Source organism: Ailuropoda melanoleuca, chromosome 14, assembly GCF_002007445.2.
Source record: "Ailuropoda melanoleuca isolate Jingjing chromosome 14, ASM200744v2, whole genome shotgun sequence".
Taxonomy (NCBI): Eukaryota; Metazoa; Chordata; class Mammalia; order Carnivora; family Ursidae; genus Ailuropoda; species Ailuropoda melanoleuca.
The window spans coordinates 40,003,319-40,013,938 of record NC_048231.1 but is presented as its reverse complement, the minus strand read 5'-3'; the positions used below and the strand labels follow the sequence as shown (position 1 = coordinate 40,013,938).

Here is a 10,620-nt window from a genome sequence, read left to right as displayed (position 1 = left end):
TGACAAGAAAAGCATTGAGCACTACACGTTACACCCCTTTCCCTTCCCCAACCCCTAAGACCCTTAGACCTGTAGGTTTATTAATTTCAGGAAAGACCTTGTTTGGAAAGCAATCTCTACTTCTCTTTCTTAACCAGAAAACTATGTGCCTAAAGTAAGCACCCATCAAGATTTCAAGAACTCAAGATTAAGGCCGACCTTTTCAGGTTGTAATCAGAGTTACAGAACAAGAATACAAGACCTAAGGAAAGTCACTAACCCACAGTAATGAGCAGCATCCGTTTTTGTGAGTGGGGCTGGCAACCACGGAAGGAAACATCCTAATACAAATCCAAAGCAGCAGCTACAAAACACGGCAGAGTGTAATGCTTCAATCTTATAAGAATCTAGATTAATTTTAATATTAAAGCAGAGACAAATTATAATTTTAACATTGTTTTAATCAAGTAATGTAGCTGTTTGAAACAGGAAATTTTAAGACCATTGAATAGATCAAAGTGAAGGATTAATTTATTAGGATAGCCTCTATGGATAAAACTTCTATTATGTGGATTTGAATTCCATTGGAAGTTTGGCACCAGACTGAATACTAGTCTAAGCCAAAATTTTCTCTCTAGTGTTTAGAAGCCCCAAACAGGTTTTCCTTCAGGTTAAAGGAAAACAAAAAACCGAAAAACCCCCAACTATAACAGAACCCCATTAGCTTGATATTATGCTGCATGCAACTTGGCTTAGGTCACCACTATCTCCTATAGAATTTCAGATGATGAAAGCAAATTGGCCTATGGCAAAGAATTTGAAACCTGAATGAGATGTACATTTGTAAAAACTCCATCCCTTTGGTGTGACAAGCACGTTCCCTCCAGGTAGGTGTTTCTGCTTCACTCATCAAAATCGATTAAAAGGCAGGAGGCAGGGAAATGAGGGGAACCAACGTGTAGGTCTCCAGTAAGATTACTTGATTTTACCTTCTTGAAATACCAAGCTAACGAGGTTTTATTATATCAAATGTTTGTGTAATTTCCAATGTGAAAAATTCTTACATTTATTAAGGTCTCATCATAATCTGTGAAAATGGATCACACACACACACAAAGGTGAATGATGTAAGACAGTGCTTCCAACAAAATTAACCCTTTGGATTGTTGATTCCCAGTGTACTTTGTGGAAAGGGATAAATGCAACCAGTTTTTCCCTTGAAGATGATTTCTCAGATATAGCCATAACCCGTATCGAGTTTAGATCAGCTAATTGACCGAAGAATTCACCAGTAAGTTATTTCCTAATCTAAACCTCAGGATAGGCTGGGGTCAGGCCCAGTTGCCTGCATTCAGTGGCCATGATCAGGCTTCTTGGGTGTTGGCTATATTCAATGTGAAATAAAAAACACCTTAAGTCTTACACCAAAATATAGGCTTTAACTTGAAGTATGCTTTTAGCTTTGTTTTTTTTTTTTAAATAAGACATTGCGGGGGGTGGGGGGGATCAAGTCTGAGACACAGTAACGCTTATTTTGGCAAGATAGCAACCAAAACCTAAAAAGCATAAAGTATCCACATATACAAGGCATTAAAGAACAAACCATATTATCAGGAGGAAATCCACAATGAACAAAAGATACAGTATGCCTTTAACATTTTGAAACTAAATCATAATAAAAGTTGAAAAATTATGCCCAGTTTTTGTTAGAGATTAAGTGCACCTTTTCCTGCTTCCCCCAAATAAAATCATAGCTTACTATATAATCACACCCTAGTTTCAGAATTTTCTCAGTCAGTACAAAGCAACAGCTACATACACATAAAATGCTTATTTGTTAATGTAATAATTCCCCTGGCTCATCCAACGTGCAATGCACATGACTCCAAAGACTACAATTTGGGGTAAGTATACACGAACTGAAAAAACACAATTCAAGTTTCAAAACCTGCTCTTAAAATTATTTATAGGACACTCAGGTCATTTTTACTTCTCAGGAAGATAAAGATGTTGCACTGCCATTTGATTATCAGTCCACCTTGGCATGGGAAGAATGTACACTACCAGATGCCAATTTGAGAGACTGAACAGTCGCAAGTACTGTATTTCTCAATGGCTGATTAAGATAATTACAAGTAAGCTTATGTTTACATTCTGCTGGAGACATCTTTATAGTCTCCGCATCTAACAAAATCTAACAGGCTCCAAGAATCCTATCAGGTTAATGATGGTGCAGTATTTTAAAAAGGAGCCATTTCAGCTTAAGTCATTCAGAGCCAAAATCTGAAGAATGACCAAAATCGAATCTTTATTTAAACTGTATAAATGTGATCCAAATGTGTCCACCATTAATTTTTCAAAAAGAAACATGCTATAAATAAGCAAACTATATCTGCTCACTGATATGTGTATGGACTCCCTAGATGTCTTGTTGGGCTTAATTACAGACCACTCACAGCAATACATTTTTAGTAGAAAGTGTAGCATGATGTTAAGCCATTTTAGCTTTTGCACATACATGTTGCACTTCTGGCTGATGATGCAGAAAGATTCGCAGCATTACACTGTTAAGCTGGGCTGCACCCACCCCTTTAAATGGCATCAATATCAATGTCATCATCCTTGTTGTCAGACTTCACAGCTTCAACTTTAGGTACACTGGCAGTCTTCGAATACACCACCTGACAAAACAATTTTTATTGATTGTAAATCTTTATCCCGATAAACCTATTTATAAAAATAGTAATACAAATTAATGGTCAACAAGGGAGGAAAAACTACCCAGACACAGGCATCATTTTTTTGAAAAAGTGTGTGGGCATGGGGTGAGGGGGGAGCGGCAGCAGAGGCAGAGAATCCCAAGTAGGCTTCACAGTTTTCATGCAGGACTTGATCTCAAAACCCTGAGATCATGACCTGAGCAGAAATGTAGAGTAGGATGCTTACCAACTGAGCCACCCAGGGGGCCCAAAGCCATCACTCTGCACAAAAACTTTTTGTTATTTGAAAACTAAGTTCTTGCTCAGCCTGACAGCATCTTAATTTTTATGGACAACTAGCACCTGTATACTCAGCCTGCTGTTAATTAAACACTCCTTTGAGGATTCATAGGTCTATCTGCAATTAAGTCTAGGGGCAGAGATTTCCCCAACCCTCTACATTAACATGATAATTTCCCAAATTATTGAGACGTTTTGCTGTATCTAAAAATTTTAAATTACCCAATTATCATTTTATGATCCCAAACCCTACCAAATTTTACCTCAATGTTCTCATCTTCGTCATCTTCTTCACCCCCAGAAGATTCCTCCTCTGCTTCCTTTAACCATTTTATAAATGGTTCTGCTTTGACACGAATCTCTTTGGCAAGATCTTTTGAGACATATTTCTTAGAGGCCTAAAAAATGTTCAATAAATTTCCTCAGTTGGAGAAATCTAAAAATTAATTTATGTAACTGCCTACACTGAGCTCTTTGAAGGGACTGGGTCACATCCTAATCTTGACTCAACAGACACAAACAAGTAATGAAGAGTCTAAATACTTTCTTCCATTATTACTAAAAAGTTGGGAATCACCTATAGGTTATACCAGGGACTGCATTTTAATGTAGAAGAAACCCAAGTATCAGAAGTTACTATTCCTAAACTGCCCCAACTACTGTCTCAATAATAACTTCTGATCCTAGAGGCTGTTTGTAAGCTATCTATTCCCCACCTTTTCTGACCAGCTGATGATGACTTCTTCTTCCAACAGATCTGCATCATACATCTCCTTCAAGATATGGGGAATCTTGGAAATGAGCTGAGCTTGATGCATTGCTACCACACACTCCAAACCATGAAGAAGGTACCGTTGAGCTTTTTTGTTGTTGTGACAAAACTGAAAATAAACGTGTTGGCATTAACAAGCTTTTAAAAAAATTTCAAATAAAGATACTCATTGTCTCAAGACTGTTCTTTAAGGCTATGGCCTTAAACAGTGGCTCAAAAGGTCAACGCATAAAAATCTATATATTACTTTATCCATGAGAGATTATACAAGACATTTTCCAAATACTCCCGTGCTTGGCAAGGTAGGTCAATTATCTCCAGTTTTAGGATGACAGAGAACCTGTTCCCAGGGTCATAGAGCTCTAATGTCATTTATGAACCTAAAATAATTTGCTTACTCGTAGGAAATGGCGCCTGTATTTCTTAATTTGTTCTCTAATCTTCTCATTAAAAAGAACTTCAGTCAGAACAAGAGGGCCCATGGCTTTTACATCCAATCTTTCTGCTTCAGCAACAATTTCTTTGTCTGATGAATCAATAATACCTTCTTCTTTCTTTTTCTGCAAATGAAAAGGGACAATTCAGTGAAATGTAGACACATTTTGCTCTAGAGATGCCAGTTAGTCCCCACTTTCATGTACTTTTTTTCCTACCTAATTTATTACAGTTTCAGAATTTTTCAATGATAGGCATTCGCCAAACACAGTACCTGGAAGTACTGTACACCTCAGGAAATATTTAAAAAGTTAAATAAGCCTGGGGTTTGAGTATCCAAAAATAGCACGAGAAAAAGTTATGTGCCAGGTAACCAGCATAAAGTAATAGATACCTTAACAAAAACCCAAGGCTTGAAACTGATCAAGAAAATGTTTAACTGCTCTTGAACCAAATTATTTTACCTTAACAAAATCAAACAGAATATTGACCCGCTCTTCAACAGTCCTTTCCAAATCATCACTGAGTGTCAGAACTTTCGCATGATCACTGATTTCATCCATTCTTCGTCTTTGAGCTTCCTCAGTTGTATCCTCCCCCCAATCATCATCCTCCTCTTCTTCCTGTCAAGAACAAATACGCTTAGTCAAATGCCTTAAAAATGCAAAAAATGCTCCAGATTTCTAGTCATGGTAATGGTATTAGGTTCATTTTCCACAAAAATAAACTGGACCTACCCTTAATCAACCACACAGAACCAGGAACCCAAGATACCATTGCAATGTTAAAACGAAAACGAGTTTCCTTATTTATGCCTTTATCAACCAGGTATAATATTTCACCGAACTTTAGCGCCCACCACACCTTCACCCCTACACTCACCGCAGCATGTGGAGGAGGACTGATCTCATTTGGGGGTGGGGGTGGTGGTGTCTCACTGCTGGACACAGAACCATTTTCCTTGTCTTTGCCCTTCCGGTTTTTCTTCTCCTTTTCTTTCTTCCCTGTACCACTATCACTATTCTCTACAACAAAACAAAGTAAAAGTTCAATACTATAGCTTATAGTACACCTCCACGGTCCCTCATGAATGTTTAAATCCCTTGCCTCCTTTTGCTTTGGAACCTTCCCTCAGAAAATCATACACAAACACAATTTTACTTGTAATTCTGGAGGATTCATCCACTATCATTTCCTATGTAAAAAACTCAGGGTAAGGATGGAATGTCTTTAACTGTTCAGCAAAATTAAGTGATATCTCAGAAGACGAGGTGGTTAATGAAGGTTGGCACTCCTGACCCTCTTGTCCCCCATGAACTTGAATAAGCACATCTCAACTACACTTGAGCCCAGAACTGTTTACACTGTTTAAGTCTATATAACAGTTGGTCTCATGGAGGAGAACACTGGAATAGGTGAGACTTTATTGCTATAGCAAGCTCAAATTGTGTCAGACAACTTCCATCATCTGCCACAGAGTGTTGCTTGCAATGTTCTAAAGCCACTTGGGCTTAATGAGCCAGGACCAAGGGTTCACAACACAGTATTCCAAAAGCAGATCCTTTGCTGGAATCCCACAGTATTTTTTTTTTTTTTTAATTTATCTGTGAGAGAGGGAGGAGGAGACTCCCTGTCCAGGGAGCCTGATGCGGGGCTCGAGCACCCGGGACCTGGATCATGACCCCAGCCAAAGGAGACGCTCAGCTGACTGAGCCACCCAGGCTCCCCTGTTTTACAATGATCTATTTCACCTATTCTAAAAGGACAGGTCTTAAAAATCGACAACATAGCAGAGTTTAAGTGGCAGCCTGTTCTTTTCACCCTAAATGGCACATCTTTCAAAGTCACAGATCCAATAGAACAAGGCACAAAGATGGGAAATTCCTTATATTCTAGTTTCACAGCAGCAAAATAAACTTCCATTTTGTTTCCAATAATCAACTGCTTTACAGTAAGATCTTACAAGTTCATCATTCAGACTTACCAGGTGGGTTTTTGAGAATGAACGTGCAGAGTTTATGATGTGTGTCAAGCATGCCTCGATAGCCACAGGCTTTACAAGAATTACCTATTGTTTGCTTCTTTGGATTGACATGCTACCAAAAAAAGGGAGTAAAAACAAGTATGTCATCTATGGCCTGCAATAAAATTTTTATAAACAACAAAGCATTATTAAAACATCTAACTGTAACTCCAGGTTAATATATAAAACTATTTTTCCACAAAATGATCTACTTAAAAAAGCCAGCATAAACTACCTAAAAAATTTGCTGCTTTACATTTTATTTCCAATTAAGTTTTCCCTGCCTTCTCAGGAACATATATTTTGTGATATCAAAGGACAGATCACAAAAGCAGATGTGTAACTTTTCCTCAAAAGACTCACCAGCTCTGTTTCAGGATTCTCACACTCAGGACAGAGAACAAATTTTTTAATGAATCCATCCAACATGTCTTGCAGCTTATTCGCCTCATGAGATCCATTGACAATGTAACGGTCATTCTTAACATCAAACTGGGTCTGTGCTCCCAGCTCACAACCAAAATATTTGGTGGGATCTATTGGCGAGGGGGGGGGAAGGAGGGGAGAGTGAAGATTTTTTTTTAAAAAAGATTATTTATTTATTTGACAGAGATAGAGACAGCCAGCGAGAGAGGGAACACAAGCAGGGGGAGAGGGAGAGGGAGAGGAAGAATTAGGCTCATAGCGGAGGAGCCTGATGTGGGGCTCGATCCCAGAACGCCGGAATCACGCCCTGAGCCGAAGGCAGATGCTTAACCGCTGTGCCACCCAGGCGCCCCGAGAGTGAAGATTTTTAACTCAATCTTTGGCTACTCACTCACCCATGTACAAATATCACTCCCTTACGCTTTTTTACTGGATTAAAATATGTGTTGCTTGAGTAGTTTTACCAATAGCAACTAATAAAATCATTTGGTTTTCAAGCCCAAGACTCCACTTAACCCTGAAAGTAGCATACAACTCAATCACAACACACAGATCCGAAGTTTGTCATGACCACATCGATACTATGCTTTTTCATACTCCCCTTGAGATGCATTACTTACACGTTGGAGGCCGATTAAGCGCCTTTGCAACGTCAACCATGTTGACTATAACTGTCTTGATACCATTTCCTTTGCCCTCAACCTAAAGAAAAAAATAACTTTAATTTTGCATTCTCTACCCCAAAGATGCTATCTTTAAAAATCTAGGAGAAGAGCTTAGGCCTCAAAACTAAAACGAAGATTAGTATTACCTTGGCAATCAGACGGGGCATCTTGTAGCGATAGAACTGGTCTGACACACTGCGGTTGACATTGACAGACATTTTGGCTTATTAGTGGCTTTATCAATAAGATGAAGAGATCTTTGATTGCAACTTTTTGGTATCTTCTGTCTGGAGAAGAAGGGATGACATAAACGACTGCAAGAGTTCTCGGTCTCTGACATGAAAAAATTTTCGCCACTGAGGCTGTAGGCTTCTTGCTTGTATGCTATGTTTCCCCAATACAGGTACCAATGGCTGCGCAACAGCTCTGAAAGAGAAAGGAAAAGCACATACAACCCCCCGGACGTTTAGTTTAGCGTGATTCCCGCAAAAGGAAGACTCCCTTCTTCACCTCCCGGTGAAGCGTGCCTCATTCAGCTACATCACGAAGCGCCCCAATTCACGCGAGGAGCAGCTAACATTCTCCTCTAACAGAGAACACCTGTCGTCACATAAAGGGCCTCCGGCTGGGAGCCGCCACACTTCCAACGACCAACTGCACTGCCTCAGCTGTTGGGGGTTTACACCGAAGCCCAGAGCCTCAGCCCGTCAAAGGTTTGCTTCGGTGGAGCGGCCAACAACTGCCGAAAAGACGGACGCAAGACCTCTCCTCCGCCGACCAGACTAGGGTGACGGAAAAACTTCCCAGACTCAGCCCCTAACCTCACCCCCGGCCCTGTCAGCCTCCCCTCTGAATCCGGAGGCCCCGGACTCCTTGTTCAGTACCCAGGGCTCCCTCGGAAAAAACCCTAGCCCAGAACACGCGGTCTCGCGGGAGTGTGCACGGGTCGCGAGGCAACGACCGAGCGCGACCGCCACCGCTCCTCCCCGTCCCCGCTCTACGCACACACAGTCAACCTTCGCTCCGGTGCCCATGGCCACCGGCCGCTCCGCCCGGAGCAGCGACCCCGCCATGCGCGCCGCCCGGCTTCGGCGCGCCGGGAAAACGAAAGCGGCCGAGGGGCGCCGGCCCGGGCCGCCCCCGCCCCCGAGCGGGCGATGACTCATGAATGCAGCAATAGGGCCTGACTCAGCCCGCGCGGCGCGCTCCCGCGGGGCGGGGGAGGGGCGGGGGCCCGGCAGGNAGACGGCGCCGTGAGCCGCGGGCGTCGGGGCGCCTTCCCCGTCAGCCAGCGGCCCGCGGCGGTCGAGGGGGCGGGGAGGACTGGGGAGGGGGCGCGGGGCCGTCGCCCTTCCACCGGACTCACCTCTGGAATGTTCTCGCTCTGACTGAACAACGCCGCCGCCGCGCTCAAGCTACCCTCGGCCCCAGTGCCCGCCCCCCGCGCCAGGCCACACCGCTCATTAGTCCGAGGCGCGGCCGAGCTCGCTCGTGATTGGCCCGCTTTCCACGTCAATCGCGCCTTTCACCGCCCCTCCTGCTTCCTGAGGCTCCTCTTGCCGCCTCAGCCAGCCCCCAGTCCCCGGGTCCCGGGTTCCTTCCCCTCCCATCCCCTCCCCAGCCCTTCCCAGAGGCCTTCGCGGTATCGCGAGAGCCGGTTGGCCGCGACGGGGGCTGGCTGCGGGGCCGCGCTTTGTCGGTTTGTCGTCCGGGGGAAGATGGCGGTTGACTCCCCTCCCCCGTCGCCTTGGCCTGGACGCGTTCCCGCCGAGTTCTTCTCTCGGCTGGTGCGCAGCCTCGCCCGGGGGCGGGGTGGGGGAGGTCCTCTCGGCCTTTTCCGGCCCCTGGGGACGCCCGTCGTCGGGCTTCGAGGAGGAAGTTGTTCTTCCCGCTCCCTAGGCCTGGGGGGACTGCGATGATTGGAGGGCCTGGGTCTTTCGTCCCAAGTGCAGTTTTTAACCTCCGAAGCTGGGGTCCGGGTGTCATCTTGACAGGGTCGTCGTGCGGCCCGCCTGCCTGGCTCTCTCCGGCACCGGGCCTGCAGGCCTGGCGGGGGCTTGGCACTCCCGTGCACTCTCTTTACAGGGAGAGAAACGCCAGATTAGCTCGTGACCCCAGGACCTTCCTGAAAGCGTGCTTCACTGTAAATTTGCTCAAAATAAACATCTCATTGGGTTACCATTCCCGGGACCCACTACTCCTGTTAGTAAATTATGACTTCCTTGCTGGGCAAAGCATAGCCCAAAGCAGGTGTTCCTAATGTTCTAATGCCGTCCCTCAAAAGTGACTATTTAGAGAGAGCCTCTGATGTTTTCTTTTTGTTGAGGTGATTACAGAAACTGTCCCATTCTTTCAGAAACTTGTATTTGGTTTAAAAGTTTGAGTTGAGACTAAAAGTGCATCCAGAGCCCATCACGAAATTTCAAAACATAGCTGGCTGTGGTAAAATCAAGAGCCAAATAATGGAACCATTGGTTCTGATCTGCATTCTGAAGTCTCTAATGCGCCCTCACGACGAAGTGCCCCGGGCAGTAGCGTGGTTTCCCGGCCGGATAAAGTAGCATGCTGTTGAGGACAGGATGAGGTGGGTAAGGGGCTGCCTTTTGTTTGTTTCCCCAATTGAATGTTCAAGAAAGTTGGAACTGAAAGGTATGTTTGTTTTTATCAAAGTTCAGAATTTTAAAATTAACAGTGTGGGTGGGGAAGTTAATAAATCAAAGGGGCGATCCTGAATTGAGGGAAGTAATTTGTGTCCTTGCTGTAGGAGCTGATGTTATCATCACACAGTGTATACAGTGGTGTGTGATGGTAGACAAAGTGCATAATGCTTGATGGGTACCAGGGTCCCCATCAGATCAAGGGAAAAAGGTAGATTCTAGACAAGCTGCTTCTGGTTCACCATGAAGAGTGACCTAGCAGTATGGAAACGAAGTTTTTGCCCACAAATAACTGTCTTAGAAACTGTTGGAAATTCGGGGTATGAAACTAGTCTGAGGTAAGGGGCTTGCCTTGTCAGAATTGGTTTTTAATAAAACTAAATACAAGGTGAGTGATTATTATTTTGGGGCAGATATGTTTGATGGCCCCATAGTTAATTTCAATTAAAAAGTTTGTACTAATTTTAACTTTAATTTTTAGCAGGTGTACCACTCGTGTCTAAAGAGGGACAATTTTTAAAAATTATTCTTTTTTTTTTTTAAGATTTTATTTATTTATTTTGACAGAGATAGAGACAGCCAGCGAGAGAGGGAACACNAGAGGGACAATTTTTAAAAATTATTCTTTTTTTTTTTTTAAGATTTTATTTATTTATTTTGACAG

At 43.4% G+C, this 10,620-nt stretch overlaps 1 protein-coding gene and 1 non-coding gene across 3 annotated transcripts; both read right to left on the bottom strand.

The window, feature by feature from the left end:
- Nucleotides 1-422: 422 nt before the first annotated feature.
- On the bottom strand, nt 423-8,330 carry EIF5 (eukaryotic translation initiation factor 5). Of its 2 annotated transcripts, XM_034642087.1 has the most exons (11): nt 8,316-8,330; nt 7,446-7,725; nt 7,255-7,336; nt 6,572-6,744; nt 6,170-6,281; nt 5,068-5,210; nt 4,650-4,808; nt 4,149-4,310; nt 3,695-3,859; nt 3,242-3,376; nt 423-2,660 (listed from the first exon to the last, which is right to left on the bottom strand). In XM_034642087.1, the coding sequence occupies exons 2-11, from the start codon at nt 7,515-7,517 to the stop codon at nt 2,571-2,573; spliced, it is 1,293 nt and encodes a 430-aa protein (XP_034497978.1). In that variant the 5' UTR covers nt 7,518-7,725; nt 8,316-8,330; the 3' UTR covers nt 423-2,570. The 2 variants fall into 2 exon arrangements, with proteins under 2 accessions (XP_034497978.1, XP_002918905.1); XM_002918859.4 differs by lacking the exon at nt 8,316-8,330 and having other exon boundaries at nt 7,446-8,201.
- Nucleotides 5,549-5,672, bottom strand: LOC117796210. The gene has a single exon (XR_004620574.1). It is a non-coding gene; the product is annotated as a small nucleolar RNA SNORA28 (small nucleolar RNA).
- Nucleotides 8,331-10,620: the final 2,290 nt, after the last annotated feature.

What these genes read in the sequence shown, in the direction of transcription:
- EIF5 (XM_034642087.1), bottom strand. Translation starts at nt 7,517, where the DNA reads ATGTCTGTCAATGTCAACCGCAGTGTGTCAGACCAGTTCTATCGCTAC. An exon ending in TTCTGTTTGATTTTGTTAAG is followed by an intron (nt 4,311 to 4,649) that starts GTAAAATAATTT and finishes TTTCATTTGCAG; the next exon opens with AAAAAGAAAGAAGAAGGTAT. An exon ending in TCATCAGCTGGTCAGAAAAG is followed by an intron (nt 3,377 to 3,694) that starts GTGGGGAATAGA and finishes AACATTTTTTAG; the next exon opens with GCCTCTAAGAAATATGTCTC.